The sequence below is a fragment of the Hemicordylus capensis genome, chromosome 2 (assembly GCF_027244095.1).
Source record: "Hemicordylus capensis ecotype Gifberg chromosome 2, rHemCap1.1.pri, whole genome shotgun sequence".
NCBI classification, from domain to species: Eukaryota; Metazoa; Chordata; class Lepidosauria; order Squamata; family Cordylidae; genus Hemicordylus; species Hemicordylus capensis.
Genome location: NC_069658.1, coordinates 249,497,371 through 249,520,192, shown reverse-complemented (window position 1 = coordinate 249,520,192; position 22,822 = coordinate 249,497,371). Strand labels below are relative to the sequence as shown.

Below are 22,822 nucleotides of genomic sequence, written 5' to 3'. Positions count from 1 at the left end.
GCCTCTGTTTATCCCACCAGGCGACAATCCAGTGAGGACAAAGGAGGAGGAGACCCTTCAGCTGGAAGGATCTGAAACATTGTTGGGAAGAGGCAGTATCTTCCCATTTCATGATGAGGAAGAATTGCCTGGAAGCCAACAGGGACTGGAAAGGTGCAAAGAAAAGCATCCAGGGAAGGGAGCAGAGGAAGCCTTCCTTTGTGAAGAAGGCAAGGGAAGTTTGCCCGGAAGTATGACAAACGAAGGGAACCTCCAGTGTAAGAGCAAAAAGACGTGCCCTGAGTGTGGAAACCTCTGTGAGGTCTTTGACCTCCCTACGAACCAGAAGACTTCAGCGGAAGAGGAGTTTTACATCTGCGCACGATGTGGGAAGGCCTTCAAAAACAGAGCCTCACTCGTTCCACAGCAGGGGGCTCCTGCCGTAGCAAAACCATACTCATGCTCAGAATGTGGGAAAAGCTTTGGCACAAAGGCCTCCCTTCTGAAGCACAAGGGGACCCACACGGGAGAGAAGCCCTATGTGTGCTCCGAGTGCGGGAAATGCTTCACGACCAGCTCAAACCTCATCTACCATAACATTGTCCACACGGGAGAGAAGCCGCACAAGTGCTCCGACTGTGGCAAGAGCTTTCATTGGAAGTCGTCCCTCATCACACACGAGAGGACCCACACGGGCGAGAAGCCGTACGAGTGCTCCGAGTGCGGGAAGAGCTTTGGCAACAGCTCTCAGCTCCTGAGGCACAAAAGAGTGCACACAGGCGAGAAGCCCTATCATTGCTCCGAGTGCGGCCGAAGCTTCAACCAGATTGCATCGCTCATTGCGCACAAGAGGATCCACACAGGAGAGAAGCCGTATGAGTGCTCTGAATGTGGGAAGGGGTTCGGCACCAGAACAAACCTTATGATGCACAAAAGGGTCCACACGGGAGAGAGACCATACAAGTGCTCCTACTGTGGACAGAGCTTCAGCCAGCGAACACATCTCATCATACACGAGCGGACCCACACGGGAGAGAAGCCTTATACGTGCACCGAGTGTGGGAAAAGCTTCAATGCAAAGGCGCCCCTTATCACACACAGGAGGACCCACACAGGAGAGAACCTTTACCAGTGCTCCCAGTGCGGGAAAAGCTTCAGCACGAGCTCAAACCTCCTCAATCACAATATCATCCACACGGGAGAGAAGCCACACAAATGCTCCGACTGTGGGAAATGTTTCAATCGGAAATCGTCCCTCATTACGCACCAGAGGACCCACACGGGAGAGAAACCGTATGGGTGCTTCGAGTGCGGGAAGTGTTTCATTTCTAGCTCGGATCTCACGAAACATAAAAAGGTGCACCGAGGTAAACGTTCGGTCAGCGCTGAAAGTTTCATGTATAGTTCTGGGCTTGGAAAGCAAGGAAGTGTGCACCCAGGCGGGGAGCCGTAGAAGCTGAAGTTCTGATTTCAAGAGTGAAAGGAGTGTGTGTGTGTGTGTGTGTGTGTGTGTGTCCCGGCTCTCCTCTCCTCTGTCTCCCCACATTCTGTCCACCAATGTCACGTTCCCCTTAGCCATGGTCTCATACGAACATAGGAAGCTGCCTTCTACCAAGTCAGACCTTTGGTCCTCCTAGATCAGTATTGTCTCCACTGGCTGTCAGCAGCTCACCAATGTTTAAGGCAGGAATTTCTCCCAGACCTACCTGCAGATGGCAAGGAGTGAACCTAGGGCCTTCTGCGTGCAAGAATGCTCTTTCACTGAGCCATGGCCCCATCCCCTGTGAGGAATATCTGGCATCACTAACCTGTTGTCACCCATCCAAATGCAACCGAGGGCAGACCCTGCTTAGCAAAGGTCACCGTTGATGCTCGCTGTCACAAGACCAGCTCTCCTCCCATACTAAAAGTGAGCTCATCTGGAAGAAAAGTACAGGGGCAGGAAGAGCAGACTGTGGGGAGGTAAGTCCCAGGCTGGGGCGGTGAGGGGGCGAGATTTAAAAGCAAAAAGGGTGCCTGGAAATATACCCCAAGGTAGCATCTTTGAACAGGGCCCAGGCGAGCCTTGGTTGCTTTTGCCATAAAGGTCATCAGAGAATTGGATACAAATTACTGAACCTTTCTACTTGTTTCTGCTTCATTCAGTGTTTCCATGACTTGCTGGACAAATCTCAGCTGGTACCTCAAGCAATGGATGTGGAGTTTCAGTTACTGCCTTAGCACCGGCATTTTTTACAGCCTTGTGGATAGATTGTATAAATATGCTGAATAAAGCTGCTGCTCGTCTGCACCAGGATGGGGTATTTTAGAGTTTAACATAATCATGTTATACATAGATTTGTGTTTAACAGAAACAACCTGCCCTGAACTAGTGAGTTGAGACTGGCTGGAAGGGTCACACAATTGGTCTTCTGTTATGAAAACTGGACATTTCAATATTTCACATCACATATACTGCTTGACTTTGGGGTCATGCAGGGTGCTATTGGCCAGTTACTGTGATGGATGTACCTGGTTTATGGCTCTTTGTACATTTGGAATACGTTTAATACTGGCACCCCTTCCTCTTCTCTGTAAAGCTTGCTTCCACTTCCTTTCCTGATCGATCTTCTCATATGTTACCCTTTAATTATGTCTCTTGAAGTCTTGTAATCTGATATGAAAAAACGAACCCCCCTGAAGTTGTGTGATGTTCTTATTAAATGCTGAGATGTGACTTTTGTGGTGGTTGTTACTCTTGGTATTTTGAGACCATCACCTAAGCAAAAGATTCACTGTGGGAAATCTGTAAATAAATATATGTCCAAGAGAATGTGGATTAAAATGAGTAGAAGATGTAATGTAGACACAATGGAATGAGGTGGTAAGAACCCTGAGATGCAGAATGAACTGTACCACAAAGGGACATAAGAACAACCCTGCTGGATCAGACCAAAGGTCCATAAACCAAGCAGGTGTTGCAAGGAAGCCTCCCACAAGCAGGGCATGAGGCAAGAGTCCTCCTCTATTCTTGTTTCCCCAGGATTGGGTATTCAGAGAGATACTGCCCCGAGTATGGAAGCTCTGCATGACTAATAGGCAGTGGTAGATTTCTCCTCCATAAATTTGTCTAATCCCTTTTTAATGCTATCTAAGTTAGTACAAAAAAGATAGAATGCCTCCAAAATAGACTTGCTTAATGGCCCAACACATTTTGGCAAAGCCTATATAAAGGGCTTTTATTCTAATACCTCTCATCAGTTAAAAGAGGCTGGGGGTTAAAAAAAAAAAAGCCCTGCTGCTTATAGCTAAACTTCATTATGAGTTTTATTACAAGGAGCAGAGGTTTTATTTTCCAACCTCTCTTAATTGATGAGAGATATTGGAATAAGAGCCCTTAAAAAAGGCTTTGCTGAAACACAGCCATCAATAAAGTCTAATTTGGGGGCATGGAGGATTCTTTTCTCTCTTTTTGCCTGGTTTGGTCTTCACCTCTGCCATGCTGTTTTTGGCATGGCATCTGAGTTAGTGGATATTACTGTATCTTAGGGGTGTCCATCAGAACGTTTTGAGCCATTCCGAGTGCCATTTCGGAATCCGCCTTTGCGCATGCATGGTGTCCATTTGCTGGTGTGGTGTGCTGACCACACAAATGGCCACTGTGCACGTGCAGAGGCTGTTCCAAGCACCGTTTTGGATTCCAATATGGCACTCAGAACAGGATAGAATATTCCGCCTTGAAATCGGTCATTCCATTCTGAGCTCGAAACAGGGGCCACTTTTTAAAGGTGTTCTGTTTCGAGCTCAGAACACTTGGAACGGCCCATTTTGAGGCGGAATGTTCTGACTTTGGAATGTTCTGCATCTGCCTTCCTGTATCCTGTAGCAACCAATTCCATAAATTAATAGGCTGGTAAATTAATAGGCTGGTTCACGTTATCTGAATTAGAGTAGGAGAACTTCCTACCTTAGTTTGGTAGCTGTGCATGCTTCCATTTACCTATCGCTTGCGAGTTAAAAACAAGCAAGGAGGTGCCATCAGTGATTGTGTGCTAAGCAGCAGCTGGGTCAGAGAGCTTATAGGAACATAGGAAGCTGCCATATACCGAGACAGACCATAGGTCCATCTAGCTCAGTTTTGTCTACCCAGACTGGCAGCAGCTTCTCCAGGGTTGCAGGCAGGAATCTCTCTCAGCCCTATCTTGGAGATGCCAAGGAGGGAACCTAGAACCTTGATGCTCTTCCCAGAGCGGCTCCATCCCCTAAGGGGAATATCTTACAGTGCTCACACATCAAAATGAGATGAGAAAAAGCCCTCTGACCCAACTGCTGCTGAGCTCACAATTGATGCCAGTGCCTCCTATCTTGCTCTTTACTCACAGACGATCGGCAACCAAGAGCACACACAGCTCCCCAAACCATGGTGGGAGGATTCTCCTACCTTGCTAATGGTTGCGAGCAGTAGTGTAGTCACGAGTTCAGAAGCGCAGGGGCTCTCCGTGAGAGCCCTAATGGCCACCCCCACCCCCCAAGGCAGATGAAATAATTTGGGGGGGGTCAGTTCTAAGAGGTCAAGGATAGTTTTCTAATCTTAAAGGGCTTGAACTGCTTGTGGTTATTCGTCAAGAAGAGCAGTCCGGATTGTCAGCCACAAAGGGTGGAGGATACTCCTTGTAACGGAAGACAGGAAGAATGGTAATAACATTGACTATAGTTCAATATCCAGCTCTGTAACAAACGGTTCGAATAGCAAGAGCAGCATATTATTTCCATTTAGAAAGCGAAGGGCTTTGCGTCCCCACTGAGACCCTGGAGTGGGGGAAAGGACCGGGACTGCATCCCTGCAGCACTGCACCATTGCCATTGATGGAATCCTGAGACAGAGAGATTTGTCTGTTGCAACAAACAGCCACCAGGCATCTTGAAAGTTAACCGATGGATTGCGGAAGAAGTGTGTTTGATACAGAGCCCATTTCACTGGGTGTGTGGAATGTTATTCTCAGTCAGCAGATTTATGCACATAGAAAGCTATAGAGAGAAAGCTAGTAAACTGGGGGACCAAAAAGGAAGACGTAGTCTCATTTCTGTGCAACACTCTAAATCAAGCATGGGAAGACACAAGGCTTGCAGTGCTGACTTTTGTCTTTTACTGGAACCCTGAGAGCTGCCAGCTGCAGCCAGATGTAAAATTGCTTAGTGGGTGGAGCCAATGCAAAATGGCAGCTCAAGGGTGGAGTCAATGGAATATAGGAAGCTGCCTTCTACCAAGTCAGACCATTGGTCCATCTATCTCAGTATTGTCTACACAGACTGGCAGCAGCTTCTCCAAAGTTACAGGCAGGGGTCTTTCCTAGCCCTGTCTGGCCAGGGAACTTGGAACCTTCTGCATGCAAGCAGGTAAATGCTCATCCCAGAGCAGCCCCATCCCCGAAGAGGGATATCTTACAGTCCTCAAACATGTAGTCTCCCATTCAAATGTAATCCACGGTGGACCCTGCTTGTTACCACAAGACTAGCTCTCCCATAACATAACTGCACTTCATGAGCTGTCCATTGGGATGATCTGAATCTACAAGTACAAATCTACATCTCAGTTATTATAGGAACAGGTATTCTAAGAGCCTAGGGGTGGACTTTTTGTTGTTACTATGGTTAAACAACTGACAGTCAGATAATTATTATTTTATTCATTCATTCATTCATTCAGTTTCTATACCGCCCTTCCAAATTGGCTCAGGGCGGTTTACAGATAAAACAAAAACAGTTAAAATCAATCAACAATTAAAACAGAGGTTTTAAAATACCGTAAAACAACAGTTAAACAATAAAAACAGTTTTAAAATCCTGAAAAACCAGGTACATTACAACCCTCTACAACAATTTAAGAACCCTGGAAGGCCAGGCCAAACAGATAGGTTTTAAGGGTGATCTATTGCAGATCATCCAGTGCTCTCGCAGGATATCCCAATCTACCTGCTGCCCATCTCTCAGGGCCAGCTCCAGGTTTTGGAGAGCTTTCAGCAGAGAGCGCTCCATGAGTCTAGTTGAGAGGGCCCCAAGAGAGTCCCCCACAGACTACTGTGGTGGTCTCAGAGATTGGCAGTTAGTCCTTTTGAGGGCCCTGGACCCTTGCCAATCTGCCCTATTGTGTCCCCATCCTACCTAAGTGATCCCTGAGGGAGTCACTCTGCAACAGGGTGTTTGGGTGCGCTGCCAGTCTGTGAAGACAATACTGAGCTAGATAGACCAATGGTCTGACTCAGTCTATGGCAGCTTCCTAGGTTCCTAACAGAGAAGGCCTGTCCCTGAGTAGCCACCAGACAAACTGGTGGTAACTGCAGATGGACCTCTCTGGATGATCTCAAGGGGTGATGGGGCTCATAGTGACAAAGATGTTCTCTTAAATACCTGGGCCGAAGCTGTGTAGGGTTTTATAGGTTATAAACAGTCCCTTTTTGCCCAGAAACATATTGGTAACCAGTGTAGTTCTTTTAATAAAGGAGTGATATGGTCTCTTCAAGATGACCCAGAGACTAACCTGGCTGCCGCATTTTGCACCAATTGCAGTTTCTGGGCTACATACAAAGGCAGCCCCACACAGAGTACATTGTAGTAATCAAGTCTGGAGGTTACCAGCATTACAATTTTTAATGTTTTATTTACTGAGGTGGTTCGTATCTGCTTCATTCATTCATTTATTCGGTACCGATATAAATTATTTATTTATATACCACCCTTCAAAAAATGGCTCAGGGCAGTTTACATCAAAATAAAAACAATTAAAATCAACTAACAGTTAAAATCAAAACTATAAAAACAGCATAAAACCAACTAACATGTCCCACCACCCACTGAGGTCGTCCGCAGAGGTCTGTCTGTCTCTAGTTGCCGCCAGCTCGGCTGGTGGCCACATGGGGACGGGCTTTCTCGGTTGCTGCCCCAAGACTGTGGAATGCACTCCCTACTGAGGTACGATCCTCCCCATCTCTGACAATTTCTAAAAAGCATTTGAAAACCCACCTCTTCACCCAAGCTTTTTAAATTTTTTAGCTTTTAATTTGTGGTTGATTTTTAAATTGTTTTAAGTCTTTGTATATGTTTTAACTTGTTCTATGCTGTTGTTAACCGCCCAGAGACAAAAGTTTTGGGGCGGTGTACACATTTGATAAACAAACAAATAACATTTAAACTTATCATCTTATTATTGTTATTATCATTATTATTTTAATATTTTTGTATTGCTGGTCTATGACCGAAATAAAGTTTTACATTTACATTACATTTAAACAGTTAAAAATCCTGGAGAACCAAGCTGAACATTTACAACAGTTTAAAAACCCTGGAAGGCCAGCGGTTGTGTCTCCCTATGATTTGCTGCTCAGCAACCTACTGAAAGCCTCCGCTTTTGAGGAAAAGATCTCTCAGCACTCTGTCTTTCTGTGCCATAAGAGGGATAAGTAGGGAGGAAAGCTCCATCACTGCTCTGATTGTGGCAAAAGTTCCAGCCAGAAGGGAAACTTGATTCAACACAAGAGATCCCCCACTGGGGAAGAGCTGTATCCATGTTGGATACATTTCTAGCTCAGACCTGGAAAAGCATTAAAAGGTTCATACCAGGAAACTGTATAAGTGAGTGTGAGTTAGACCGATTGCAGTGATTGCCATACTGTGGGAAGGGACACGCCCATGGACCTGGTGAGAATTGTCGGTGAACTACAAGAAATAAATGAATTTTAAAATGCTCCTGAAAACCCAAAGCGCTCCATCAGAGAGGAGGGCACCTGTTGTGTCTCTGTATGATGTTGCTGCTCTGGCAAGTAGTTGTTTCTAGAGATGTGCACGGAACCAGTTCCGTGCACTCCCAGGAGGGCAGAGGGGGGTCCTTTAAGAGGCAGGGAAGACGCTGCCTACCTGCCAACCCCCACCCCACTGCTTTCCCCCCACCAGCGCTCTCTCCAAAAGCAGGTGCATGGGACAACATCATCCCTCTCTGCATCACCAAGCAAATGGCCAATGGCACACTCACCAGCTCCTATATACATGTCCCATCACAAACCCACATTCACTCTGATTCTTGTGATGGAAATGAGTTTTCACACTTACTTTGTAACCAATTGTCTGGTGCCCATGTGAGTTTGAGCAACCATAGTGGGTGAGGGGAGGCATTTTGGATTGGGAACATCCCATAGGGCAGTGGATCACCTAGGCATTTTTGAAGCCTTGGAAGATTTGGAGGCCCCCCTCTCTCCTGCAAGAACCCCCTGCGAGGCCCCCTGTGCTTTAGAGAGGTCCCCCTCCTCTCGAGCTTTAGAGGGGCCCCCCACAAAGCCCCCTCCTCCCTACAGCCCCCCCCATGTGCCCCCCCCCATGCTAACCGTGCTGCTCTCTTTCCTGTGCCGCCATGTGGACAGGAGTTTAGGGAGCCTGGTGACGGCCCGTGTGCAGCTGCCGCCGTGGCCCACTGGCCCCACCCCCACATCTGACATCAGACGCGGGGTGTGTGGTCTCCCTCCCCAGTGGGGCTGTGCGGCCCCATTTGGAAGGGAGATCAGCCCAAGCTGTGTGGGGCAGCGTGGGCCAGAGAGACTCTCCCTTCCGCAAAGGCAGGGAGAGCTGTTCTGGCTGTGCTGCCAATGCAGCGCGGGCCAATCTCTCTTCTAAATGGGGCTGTGCGGCCCCATTTGGGAGGGAGATCGATCGGCACTGCTGCATTGGCAGCGAGACCGGGAGCGGCTCTCCCTACCTTGAAGGCAGGGAGAGTCACTCCGGCTGCGCTGCCAATTTCGGCTCCAAACAGGGCCGTGCAGCCCCGTTGGGACTGAAATAATACCCCCACATCAGACACAGGGGGGCGTGTCTGACAGCAGATTGTTGACACGAACCTGATTGTTGGTGGCCTGGGTTCTTTGAACCCGTTCGCCCAACGGTGGCTCCGCCCCTCATGTGCACAGCCACGGTGGGTGGGAGCTGAGCAGGCCTCCTTGGCCAGGCTGATGAGTCTCTTCGGAGACCTGAGCACAAGTGTGCAGCTCCCATGTGCCCGCGCAGAGTGAGTTTTGGGCGTCACGAGCCCGTGATGTCACGGGCTTGCGACGCCCAGAACTCACACTGTGCAGGCATGCAGGAGCTGCTCGCTTGCGCTCAGGTCTCCAAAAGGCCCGAAGAGGCTCACCAGCCCAGCCAAGGGCTTCGCCTTGACTTGATCCCCAAAGTATGGTCTTAAGTACACCACTGGGGTAGGGTCAAAACTCCTTTCCATGGCCAGGAGGCAGGATGAGGTACAGTGGTGTAGAGAGGCCAGCGGCAGCCCCAGTTCAGCCTGCCACTAGTGGGCTGACGTCAGACATGGGGCGCAGTTCCGCTCACAAACGGGGCTGCGCGCTCCATTTCCAAGCAAATTCCGGCCAGTGCCGCGTTCGCAGTGCAGCTGGGAGTGACCCTGACTGCTTTAAAAGGCAGGGAGATGCATTCCCAGCCAGGCTGGGAAAGCTCCATTTTTGAGAAATGTTGCCAGCGCTGGCTTCCTAACTTGGCTGAGGACGCGTTTCCCTGCCTTTTAAATCAAGGAGAGCCACTCCAGCTTCATGGTCTGAGAATGTTGAACATCTACCCATAAATGGGGATCTCTCTCTCTCTCTCTCTCTCTCTCTCTCTCTCTCTCTCTCTCTGATTTGTTGACCACCCTAAACTTCCATCTCTGGACAGTTTACAACAACATAAAACAGATTTAAAAAGAAAACCTTAAAACAATTTAAAACCACAGTCCAATTAAAAAGCTTGGGTGAAAAAAAAAGGAAGTATTTAGGTACTAAATACAGCAAGAAGCACATTTCAGAGTCTTGGGGCAGCAACAGAGAGAGGGCCAGGCCAGGCCCATAACCGAGGGGTCTAGTGCTGGTCCGGATTGCACAAGGGGTCTGCACTCACAAAAGGAAGGATGCATCTCGGGCAGTGTGGCTGCGGTCCCTACTTCAAAATTAGACTTAAGGCTAACAAATTTATTGTAGTATAAGTTTTCATAGACTACAGCCCACTTCCTCAAGGGAGTTAAGTACTGTATTTATCTAAATCCAAGATTAGTCCGCACCCAAATTATTTGATGTTAGAAATCAGGGTGGGGAGTGTCTTAAATTCAGAGTCTTCTTCTTTTCTGATAAATACAGATATAACCTGTATTTAACCTGTATTTTTTAAGGGAGTCATCAGAGTTGTCTACTACTTGGAAAAATAGGATAACCAGGGATGGTCTCAGGTCTTTGGGAGTCTGAGATAAGGTACCAAATGCAGGGCAGGGAGGTGGGATTCTGCACCCGGCTAACTGAGAAAAGAGGCATCTTGTAAAAGTGGTGATTTTGTTTAGCGGGGGAGAGCAACTGGCCCTATCCAACCCCAGCACAGCATCCCTCTTGTGGCTGTTGCTGGTGTCTTATGTTTCTTTTTTAGACTGTGAGCCCTTTGGGGACAGGAAGCAATTTAATTTAATTTAATTTAATTGTTATTTGTTTGTTTATTTAAATAAACCATTTTGGGAACTTTGGTTGAAAAGCAGTATATACATATTTGCATCAGTCATATCCCCTTAAGTGGCTACTTAGCCCCTTATGTAAGTAACCAGCCTATCCCCTTAAGTGGTAATCAGGGAGCACCAGGGTGTGTTTTTTTTGCTGAGAGGTGAAAAGGGGAAGGAGAGTAGCTCAATGCAAGAGGATCTGCTTTGCATTCAGAGCAAGGGCTGGTAAGATGGAGGAAAGACTACTCTGCCCAGAACTCCTGAGCTGCTGCAGCCCAGCCTCAGTCAGAGTAAACAATACTGAGATTATTATTATTTTTTTTTTTGAAGGTGTGTGTGTGGGGGGTCCTTACCTGGGCTGTCACCTTAGTGGCGCAGTGGGGAAATGCTTGACTAACAAGCAGAAGGTTGCCAGTTTGAATCCCTGCTTGTACTATACCGGACAGCAGTGATACAGGAAGATGCTGAAAGGCATCATCTCATGCTACGTGGGAGATGGCAATGGTAAACCCCTCCTGTATTCTAACAAAGGCAACCACAGGGCTCTGTGGGTGCCTGGAGTCGGAATTGACTTGATAGCACTCTTAACCTTACCTGGGATCCAGGTTTGGAAAATTACATACATAATTATTTAACTGATTAAAGGTAGCTCCTCCAAAACATTGGCTGACATTCAGACTAAATTACTCAGTACTCAGTGATTAACTACTCAGGAGTTAATCCAAAAGGCTACTGTACTTAATTTCAATAGAAATTCTGTTGAGTAATGTAGTAAAAGTGTGCCAGCTGTCATTTATAATAAAATATGGTACATCCTTTTGTTTTCTTGAATTTTAATTATAAAATTATAATTTGAATAATATTATAAATAGAGTGGCGGACCACCATGGGTAATACCTGAGGATCTGGGGGGTCCACAGGTGCAAGAAGGTTAAGAAGGTTAAATGGATCAATGATTTGATGCCGTATACGGCAGTCTCCTATGTAATCTATGCTTAAGGGGTTAAATGCACAGAGCTTCTGTGCCTAGAGAGGCGACAGTCCAAGAAGAAGAGGAGGTGTGAAAACCACACAAGCCCCCTTCCTGTCCTCTCCCCTGCCCCTCCCCGCTGCTGGGAAACGTGGAGGCATTGCGACCCAGGCTGCAGCAACAGCAGTAGCAGCGGGTTCCCAGGGTGGGTGCCTTGCTAAGGCTGCAAGGAGCAGGTGAGTGAAAGCCAGGAGGCGAGGCCTGCCTGCAAGGCAGGGAAAGAAAAGCAAATAAACAGAAGGTGGCAGGAAATCCATGGCTGGAGAGAGAGACCGAGAGAGAGAGAAGCTTGAAGGTTGCAAAGAGAGAGGGAGACGACTCGGATGCAGGCACCCTTCAGATTGATGAGGGGGTGTTTGCACAGCGAGACCCCTTTTATCTTCTCCGTACCCCTGCCAAGCCAAAGGCATCTTTTAACGCAAAAACGTGCTGAAGCAGGTGTGTCTTAAGTGCCCACCTAAATGCAGGAAAAGAAGAGGTCTGGAGGATCTTCCTCAGGAAAGGCAGTTTTGGCACCCACCACAAAAAAGCTCCCATCATTTGTGTCTGCCTGCTGTATCTTTAGCAGCAATGAGGCACCAAGCAGCATCTTAAGGCATGGGCAGGTTCTTAAGGGAGTAGATAATTCTTCCATTATAAGGTCAGGTAGCAGGGCAAGGAAAGAGCCTCTCGAAGTCCCGGTAGAGCTGCTGCCAGCCAGAGCAGACAGCACTGGATGTCCCAGTGCTCTTGAATCAGTATAAAGTAATTTTGTATGTTTTGTAATAGCAGTTCCTGGGTCCAGTCCCTAACATCTCCAGTTAAAGGAATTCAGGCAGCTGGTTCTGGGACAGACCTTTCTCTGCCTGAGTCCTTGGAAAGTTGCTGCCAGTCAGAGCTGATGGTACTAAGCTAGATGGATTAGTAGTGTGGTTGAAGCAAAGGCAGCTTCATATGGTAGATCATCTGTGTCATATGCAGAAGATCCCATGTTCAGTGTCTGGAATCTCTTCTGATAGGGCTGGGAAAGACCTTTCTTTCCCCAAGACTTTGAAATGTCACTTCCAGACAGAGTAACCAGTACTAGGCTAGGTGGACTGATGGTCTGAGAATAATACAGCTTCAAAAAGGGCAAGAAATGAAGCTTCTGCTCCTGCCTTTGTGGTTGGCCTGGGATGGCTCCAAAGGGATGGCCTTTGTTATGTTCTTAATAACCCTGTAAAGCAATTAAGTATTGGGGGAAGCATCACAGCTCAGTGGAAGAACATCAGCTGTGCAAATAGAAGATTCCAGGTTCAGGCATCTCCAGGTAGGACTGAGCGAGACACCTGCCTGAAACCCTAGAGAGCTGCTGCCAGTCAGTGCAGACAATTCAAAACTAGATGAATAGATAGTCTGACTTGGTAGAAGGCAGCTTCCTGTGTACCTGTGAGGCAGGCCTTGACAAATTTTATCTTGATCTAGGAACCAGCCCAGAAATTTAGGAGACAGACAATGGACATTTGACAAAAGTACTGGGCTCAGTGATGGACATTGTAGAGGGAGAATAAATGGGCTTCTCTTTATCCCCTTTACAAGTAACATACTGTCAGGGTCCTTCCCCGACACCTCTCTCAATTCCAGGGAAGTGGTTTTTGGGTTTGTTTGTTTTTTAATTGTTCTACAACAATTTAGTCTTCTGAGAAGTTATTCAGTTGGGTTTTTTAACTTTCCCTCATTGCCACCATATAAATTCTTGTTACCCTGCTCTTGGCTCTCAACACCTTTGGCTAAGTAGCCTCGTGAGCGCAGCTTAGGCGTATGTTCAGGATATAAATGAAACAAAACTTGAGGTATCAAATGAAAACAAGAATAAGTTTATTATTGACTGATTAGAATAAAGAACTCTGCAAAGCAGGGCACACAAGCTTCTCTACCAAGTTACTAGGTACATCTGCTGTTCAACTTTCTGAGTGTTTCTTTTCATCTGGATGAAATGTAACATATGGGGGCGGGGCGGTGAGATAACTGGGACAAAGGTAATTAAAATTGGGTTTGTAAACTTAGTGAATCCTTCCAGACCTTCTTGTCTGTTACTAGGAGCTGCCCAGTACACTGCTGGTTCTCCAACCTCCACACATTCACCCTTCAAGTTCCACCCCACCCCCATCCAGAACAATCTTTCCTGTTCAGAACACACCAACCAATCTCTCAAGCCTCCACCCCAAACACCTCCTACTCCCACACAACTAATTCCAACACTCTCTCTTCTCTCTCAACTGCCTTTATTTTAAATCCTTTCCCCTCTGAACCTTCTGTGCCTGGTTACTAGGGTAACCCTCATACACTCACTCGCCAACTCCTATATATGTCCCATCACACATACTTAGAACATAAACAGAACTGCCTGTAACAAAGATCTTATTCAATAACTCTACCTTTGGAATATCCTTGTCTAGGTGCCACAATTAAATTTCTAGGCGCCTTCGTTCCCTGGTGCCTGGGATTGGTCAGACCCTGCTATGAGATACCTTGCAGCAGGCTTGCTCAACTTAGCCCCCCCCAGCTGTTTTTGAACAATAACTCCCATAATCTCCAGCCACAGTGGCCAATAGCCAGGGATTATGGGAATTGTAGGCCAACATCTGCAGGAGGGCTGAAGTTGAGCAGCCCCGTGGCTACAGCAAGGAGCAGGCAACTACAGTTTTGGTTTGGTGACCCCAGCCAACAATTGTGGACTTTAGGGAGGGGGGATATTTTTGCTCTATCGGTGACTCATCTTGCTCATTAAAACACCTTCTTTCCTTTTCAGTTCAGAAAGTGCAGCTTGGCATAAACATGGAGCACGAGGAGCCCTCAGCACCCAAACTAGAAGAGAAATTGGGCAAAAGAGACCCTCATGTTGCCCAGGTTGGGACCATCAGGGAGTTTCTGACTGGGGAAGGCCCCCAAGAAATTAAGCAAGAAGCAGATGAGGGTCCTCAACATTGTTGGGAATCCCAATGGCAGGAATTCCTGAAGACAGTGGAGACCCCTCAGCAAGGAGGGGAAACCTCACATCTGCCTCAGGCCCCATCAGAGGACGATACGAAGGCATTTCAGACTGCCTTGAAAAGCGTCGCCGATGGCAGCCAGCAGCCAGGAGGAGACTGTGCAACCCAAATCATGCCGGGCCTCGGTGGGGATGTCGAGGAGGCTTATGGAAACCTAGATTCTTGTGTGAAAGTGAAGGAAGAGATTCTGGATGAGGAGGACATTGACTTGGAGATGCAGCACCAGCATTTCAGGCAGTTCTGCTATCAAGAAGCAGAGGGCTCTAGAGAGGTAGGATGGGACCGTAGCTCAATGGTGGAGTATCTGCTTTGCATGCAGGAGGTCCCAGGTTCAATCCCTGTCATTTCCAGGTAGGACTGGGAGAGATTCCTACCTGAAGCCTTGGGGAGCCGCTGCCTGTCAGTGTAGACCAGGGGTAGGCAAACATGGCCCTCCAGCTCTTGCTAAACTATAACTCCTCTCATCCCTAGCCACAATTTTGTGGCTGAGGAAGATGGGAGTTGTAGTTCAACAATGGCTGGAGGGCAGTGTTCCCTCTAATGGATTCCCAGATGTTGTGGACTACAACTCCCAGAATCATCAAGCAAAAGCCATTGCAGCTGGGGATTCTGGGAGTTGTAGTCAACAATATCTGGGAATCCCTGTTAGAGCGAATACTGCTGGAGGGATAAGTTTGCCCACCCCTGGTGTAGACAGTATTGTGCTAGATGGACCAATGGGCTGACTCAGTATTCTGTCTGAGAACTACCCTATCTTGTTTCCCACTGAAAGAGGGAGGCAGCTTCAGGTATTCTTATGCAGTTGTTAATGTTGGCAAGTGTCAAGTGATGCACATGGGGATGAAAAACCCGAACTTCAAGTGTACACTGGTGGGATCTAAGCTGTCGAATACTGACCAGGAGAATGATCATGGGGTCGTGGTGGACAGCTCGTTGAAAGTGTCGACTCAAGGTGCGGCATCTGTGAAAAAGGCCAATTCCATACTAGGGATCATTAGGAATGGGATTTAAAATAAAACTGCTAATATTCTAATGCCCTTATACAAAACTATGGTGCGGCCACACTTGGAGTACTACGTACAATTCTGGTCACCACATCTTTAAAAAGGACATTGTAGAATTGGAAAAGGTACAGAAGAGGGCAACCAAGATGATCAGGAACCTAGAGCACCTTCCTTAAGAGGCAAGGCCACAAAACCTGGGGCTTTTTCGTTTAGAAAAAATATGACTGTGGGGAGACATGATAGAGGTTTATAAACTCATGCATGGTGTGGAGAAAGTGGATAAGAGAAATTCTTCTCCCTCTCACATAACACTAGAACCAGGGGCCATCCCCATGAAATTGATTGCCAGGAAATCTGGGACCAACAAACAGAAGTACTTTTCACACAACGCATAATCCACTTGTGGAATTCTCTGCCACGAGATGTGGTGACAGCCAACAACCTGGATGTCTTTAAGAGGGGTTTAGATAACTTCATGGAGGAGAGGTCTATCATTGGCTACTAGTTGGACTGCTATAGGCCACCTCCAGCCTCAAAGGCAGGATGCCTCTGAGTACCAGTTGCAGGGGAGTAACAGCAGGAGAGAGGGCATGCCCTCAACTCCTGCCTGCGGTTTCCAGCAGCATCTGGTGGGCCACTGTGAAACAGGATCCTGGACTAGATGGGCCTTGGGCCTGATCCAGCAGTGCTGTTCTTATGTAAAGATATGGTAGCCATGTTCTCTTTTCATGGGAAAGACAGAACTGTAGCTCATCAGGGGAAATATTAGTGAAACCATTTTCTGCCTTCATATTCAAGATGCAGAAAAAACTCAACTCCGATCCCCAACCTCTCTAATTGAAATGGAGGCTGCTAGCATGATTACAGGACTACTCTTCATACCGAGTAGTAGAAGAGACCTTGGCCAGCCTCTGAAAATCTCATTGTGACTTGAGCCATGCTTTCTGTTTCAGATACCTGGGGCTCTGGAAGAGGTGACTGTAAAATCACCCAAGTTGGAGGACGATTCCTCTGACATTCTCCAGTTCCAGATCCCTATGGATACGGCTGTGGAAGTCAAGAAGGAGAGTGACTGGGAGTCCAGCTTGCTGGGTAAGGACTATGGTTGGAATCCTTGGGTGTTGCAAAGGTTCTGGGGCAGTCAGAGTATAGGGTATATTTTGGTGCCTTGGAATTCTGGAGGAGTTCTCAATGTAGATCTTCTGGAGAACTTGGGAGGGGACTTAGGCTGGGTTCAGGCATCACATGGAACTGTATTTATTTTAATCAATTTTTATTTACCACCATAGTCTGTGGTGTATCTCCAGATTTAACACCAAATCCTGTTTTTTCCCACCATATTATGATTTGTTCAGATTCCACCCCTTCTCCTTACCTCCCATGATATAGACTTGCCTTTCTTTATGGGTGTGTTCACATGTAACAGAGAACCTACATACAATCTCAGTTACCCAGAATTGAAGTTGGCTTGTCAACCCAAGTAATGCTTCACCTTGGGTTTGCACCACATCTGAACCTACACTTTTCATGAATCTCTGGCTTGTTCCTGGCATGCCAGCTCCCTTTGCCATCAAGACCAATGACTGTGAAGCAAATTAGGTGGGGAAGGCTTGTAAGTTGAAGGGCAGTGCAAGGCATGCTGGGATAGCATCCAGGGCCTCGCTGGGTGGTGCAGACAGGGGGCATACCTTTGGTTACTCAGCTACTTCCATGTTGCACTACTCATTTAGTTCTTCCTGACCTGTAAGATCTTCCCAAGAGGCTCTTGTGTGCACCTTGTCACCATCTGAAATGTGATTGGCATTGACTCATAAGTAAACCTCTCTCTGTTGACACTGCTCCTCTGGAATTCCCTGCCGCTTGATCTCTATTCTCCTCCCGGTTAGGCTTTAAGCAGAGGCTTAAGTCTTTTCTTTTAAATTTTAATAGCTGAAGTATATACTAACACTGACCAAAGTGTAAATTTTAACAACAAATAAATACATAAATAAATGGTTTTCTGTTTGTCCCAGAATGTGATGAGCAGGTGCTGAAGAATGAGGACGACGCATTTCAGCTGGAAAGACCAGAGCAAGTGGGCATCAGCGGAATCTCCTTGGAAAGAACGGGAAGGAAGTTTTTCTGGGGTCCTGAGATGAAAGGAAGACCTGAAAATCAATTGGGACCAGAGTGGCACTATGCAAGCCATCCAGAGAAAATAGCAAACCAAGCCTTCTTGTGTGAGGAAGGAGACCAAAGCTTATATGAAAGTGCATTTCAGTGCAGGAAAAAATTAAGGGCTGACAGTGGACAGAGATGGCATCAGGCCACTGAACTACCTGGGAATGCACTGATACGATCGAAGGATAAACTGCATAAATATGCACACTGTGAGAAACTCTCCAACAACAAAACATCTCATATACCACATGAGAGAACCAACACAGGTGGGAAATCATACATTTGTTCCGAGTGTGGGAAAAACTTTGGCTGGAGAACGAATCTTGTTAAGCACAAAAGAATTCACACAGGGGAGAAGCCATATAAGTGTTCAAGCTGTGGCAAAAGCTTCAATGCAAAATCCACCCTTATTAAACACGAGAGGTCCCATACAGGAGAGAAGCCATACAAATGTCCCCAGTGCGGGAAAGCCTTTGGCGAAAAGGGGATACTTGTGAAGCATCTGAGAATCCACACAGGTGAGAAGCCGCATAAATGCTCAGACTGTGGCAAAAGCTTCATAGAGAGAGGTGCTCTTATTAAGCATGAGAGAACCCACACAGGAGAGAAGCCCTATGAATGTTCCGAGTGTGGGAAAACCTTCCGGATCAGTTGTCACCTTAAACTTCATAAAAGAACGCACACTGGTGAGAAACCCCATCAATGTGCAGATTGTGGCAAAAGCTTCAGTGAGAGGGCGTCTCTGGTCAAACATGAGAGAACCCACACAGGAGAGAAGCCGTATGAGTGCTCTGAGTGTGGAAAAAGCTTCCGCATCAGCTTTCAGCTTGTCATTCATAAAAGGACGCATACAGGTGAGAAACCACATGAATGCTCAGACTGTGGCAACAGCTTCAGGGAGATTGCCTCCCTCATTAAACATAAGCGAACCCACACGGGAGAGAAGCCGTATGAATGCTGTGAATGCGGGAAAAGCTTCAGAACCAGTTTTCAACTGAAAACCCATAAGAGGACGCACACGGGAGAGAAGCCGTATCAGTGCTTGGACTGTGGGCAAAGCTTCAGCCAGAGGTCACGCCTTGTCATACATGAGAGGACTCACACAGGAGAGAGGCCGTACGGATGCTCCGAGTGTGGGAAAAGCTTTGTTTCTAGCTCTCACCTTCGGAAACATGCCGTTGTGCACACAGGGGAAAGGCCGTATAAATGCATGTACTGTGAGAAAAGCTTCAGTAAGAAATCTAATCTGGTTGTGCACGAGAGGATTCATACTGGAGAGAAACCCTACGAATGCTCTGTGTGCGAAAAAAGGTTCTGTAGTTCCTCTGTTTTTCATAGACATATGAAGATCCACCCAGGAGAGGCTTCCTAGGGGTAGTCAGGTTCTAAGAAGGGCGATGAATCAAACACCCAGAGACTGGGGGAAACTTCTGGAAGTGTAACTAGAGTGGGGTGATAGGAGCACTGTCTGGACACAGGTGGGAAGAAAATGGGCATCGGTGGTAAAACGCTGACATTTATTAAGAAAGCTTCCCTTATGCAATGTTTTTCTTTGCCACTATGGAACAAACAGGCATGTCTTGAAGATGGCACTTGGAGAAGCCAAATATTGGTTCACTTTAGAGTCTCAGTGTGGGCAGCATGCCAGGCAGAGTGGCACCATGGAAGCTATGCATTGGCTCTGTGATTGTAGCCTAATGCAGTAGTACATTCACCATGAAATACTTCTGGTAGGAGAGGAGAAAAGTTGGGATTTTTGCAGCAAACAAGAAGTGTGCTTAACTCACTCCAGATTTTAGCTGTCATCCCCCCCTGCCCTCCGATGGGTCAGTCCAGGGGTAACAGCTATCTTATACTTGTAATGCCATTCCCTATTACATATAATCCCCCAGATGATTTCTTTTAATAATTTGTGTGTTGGGGGCCCTGGCTGTAGAATTAGGAAAATGGCTAGAAATTGCTACAGTATGGAAAACTTCCGTTGGCGCTCAAATCTATATTAGTTATCTGGAATGTCCCTTGAAACCTTTGAAATCATGAACATTTGAAATTGCGTCAGCAGAACAGGGTGACATCACGGATGGCTTGTGACTGGAGAAGAACAGACATCGGAGGTTAGCATCCTCTAGAAGCTGCTGAGGGACCACCTGCACACACAACCTTTGTGCAGTGATGAAATGACTCTCTTGGCTGGTGAATGGGATGCTGGGAACCATCTCTAAAAGCTTTTGTCATGAGCAAAGTAATTCTGGGCCTGGTCAACTTGCAAAGGAAAATGAGGTAGTAGAATATTGAGGGTGGGGCCTGTAGAATGGATCATGCCACTTCAGATTGTAGAGTCACATTTTTGAATGCTCCCCTATACTTTACCAAGTCCCTGCAAATAGAAAGAGCAGCCAATGGGCTGGAATAGAACCTTTGTTTCTGAGGTGCCAGTTTCTGCTTGAAGGGTTTGGATATTTTTTAAAAAAACAAAGCAAACCTAAGAGAGCATTCAGAAATGTAATCCTCCACGTGGGGTCTCCGTGGATAGATCCCGTTCTATCACCTCATTTTGCAGATTTGGAAAACCCACAGCCTTTGCCTCTGCCTTGAACACGCACTCTCCAACAGACTCAGCTCTAGGTCTGATGAGGCGCTTGGGAAAGTGCTTTCTGAGGGCCACTTCCTATTGGACGCTTCCCCAAGGTTCATGGCTGGGAGCTTACCTTGGCGTTGTCAGGGTAGTTGGAGTGTTTTTTCCACCACTGTTGGTAATGATAGAAGCCCTGCTTCCTTTTTTGCCTCTCCCATTTCTGAGGCAGCTAAAAGGAATATGAGAACCATGCTCCATTGCCACCTCTCTTCTGCTCATCCCATTTGCAAACAGAAGAGAAGCAGTGACAACAGAAGGACTGAGAGCAGTTGCTGGAGGCAGCTTGAGTTCACTCAAGGTTTTTGCCTTTTAACCATGTGCTAGAAAAGTTTGATGAATTCTGGGGCCTAGACATTCAAAACTGTGACCCTGGCCCCTAAGGAATTTGAAATAAGTTATTTGAGAGGGATAACTGTGCTAGTCTGTCACATGGAAAACAAAAAGGAACATTGTGAATCTCAAAAACTTGCATATTTACTGCTGAAGGAACTTGGATGGAGTAGAAATCTGTTGGCCATCAGCCAGCCTTGGAATATATCTGCAACTCCTGCTCCCTTTGGTGGTTCACCCCAGATATTGGACTACAACTCCCATCATCCCCTTTGACCATTGTGACTGGTAGTTCTAGTCCAGCATCATGTGGGGACCTAAAGTTGGAAATCCCTGCTCTGGAGAATACAGCCTGGGACCTCAACTATGACATCATCTGCTAGGGACGAGAAAGCTTTGCCATATACAGATGGCCCTCATTATCTGGGTCCCAGCACCTGTGATATCCATGGTCAGGCAATGTAGACCCAACCTGGTTATCCACAGTTCCAAAAATAGTCTAAATTCACCGTGGTTCCTGGGTGGTCAGAAATGACTTCCAGTGTGATTTCTGGCCACATTTTGGAGAATGGAGCCATTTTGTGGCTCTTAAATAAAATAAAATAAAATCCTGTATCTTTGTGGAGAATTGGGGGTTTGGGCAGGCATTGCTGGACAGCTGGAAACCTGGAGAGCATGGTACAGTTCTTCCTTTCTCTTATTTCTGCCTCCTCCCTTTTTTGACCTCAAGGAACCTAACCCCCCAGTTCCCATTGACTCAAGGTTTCATATCCACAGTTATAGGCCAGAACAGAACCCCCACAGGTAACAAGGGCCGCCTATATGCCTATCATATGTATTAATTATCCCTTTTATATTTATACCTTTGTGTGCATTTTAGTTGTGTTCTGCTTTGGGAGCCAATTTTGGCTAAAAAGGATTCATAGTAAGTTAGTCATGACTAAGCATCAATGAGACAAACTAGTTATGACTAATTTAAATCCCATTAATTTCAGTGAGACTTAGTTAAGACTAACTTAAGCTGGATCCTGCCCATGAATAAAGTGGTCTGTAATCCATGCAAACCTCTGTCCCAATAAACCTGTCTGCCTTTAAAGTGGGACAGGATCCTTGGATATTATTGAAAGATTTGTCTGCCTCTTGTGCAAAGCTGCTACGACAAGCTTTGGAACCAGCTGAATCGAAAATGGTTGCTGATGGATGGGAACTTCTCTAACATGTTCTCAGTCTTGTTGGCGAATCTTATGTGGCCACTGGAAAAAAATTTCCAACCAGCTGCATAGGCAATGGGTTATTTTAAAGTTTAGCATGTTTTATAACATTGCTTTTGTGGTGGTTTCCCACCATGGTTACCTGCCCTGAGCTGGTTAGGTGGATGCAGCAAGAATTTTAAATGCTTAAACTCCTGTTGTTTAAGTCTATATGAGGTGAGATGCATGGGCTGTAAGTCTTATTTTGAAATGCTTTGTTTTCCTCATTAAATCCTTCGCTTTAAGACTTTGTGTCCTAGTTATGCCTGTGAGGCGGCAGAGTGGGGCATTCTTACTCCTCATTCTGTTGGGTACCTGTATCCAAATCTTCACAACCCAGAACAATATATGAAGCTACCCTATATAGATTCAGCCAGTTGATCTGTCTAGCTGACTCGCAGCAGCTCTCCAGATAGGGTCCTTTCCCAGCCCCACTTAGAGATATTAGGAATTGAACTGGGGCCTTCTTGTATGCAAAGCAGGTGCCCTTTTAAATATTTATATTTAGCCTTTATATACAGTTTCACATGAACCTCTCACAAGCAGTTTACATAAGAGTTTGCTGATGAGCAACATGTTTACATCTTTACATGTTGTGCTCTTTAGGCTTTGCCTCAACTCTCCCCTCCCCTGGGAACAAGATGGTCTCTGGTTGCTCTGTGGTGGCAGTTGGGGAAGGAGAGACCACCTCAGCTGGAACATGGGAAATGGATGGTGGTAGCTCCCCAGCCTGTGTCCTCTCCTCTCCTCCGAGCAACATGGTCCCTCGTTGCTCTGTGGTGACCCTTGGGGAGGGAAAGGCCACCTCAGTTGGAACATGGGAGCTGGACAGTGGCAGCTCCCTAGCCTGTGTCCTCCTCTTCTTTCCTCCTCTCAGAGCACTCGGCTACAATGCCATTCCTGAAGGGCAGGTGTGAGGGCTGAGGGACTTGAA

General features: G+C 46.8%; 1 protein-coding gene across 1 annotated transcript in view; it reads left to right on the top strand.

The window, feature by feature from the left end:
• LOC128343933 (uncharacterized) overlaps positions 1 to 22,133 on the top strand; it is a 29,671-nt gene extending 7,538 nt beyond the window's left edge. The window contains exons 4-8 of the mRNA XM_053293369.1: positions 21 to 1,428; positions 11,803 to 11,936; positions 14,269 to 14,780; positions 16,467 to 16,605; positions 17,526 to 22,133. Of these exons, the coding sequence (XP_053149344.1) occupies positions 21 to 1,428; positions 11,803 to 11,936; positions 14,269 to 14,780; positions 16,467 to 16,605; positions 17,526 to 19,045 (3,713 nt within the window). The 3' untranslated portion in view covers positions 19,046 to 22,133. The remainder of the gene's footprint in view (positions 1 to 20; positions 1,429 to 11,802; positions 11,937 to 14,268; positions 14,781 to 16,466; positions 16,606 to 17,525) is intronic.
• Positions 22,134 to 22,822: the final 689 nt, after the last annotated feature.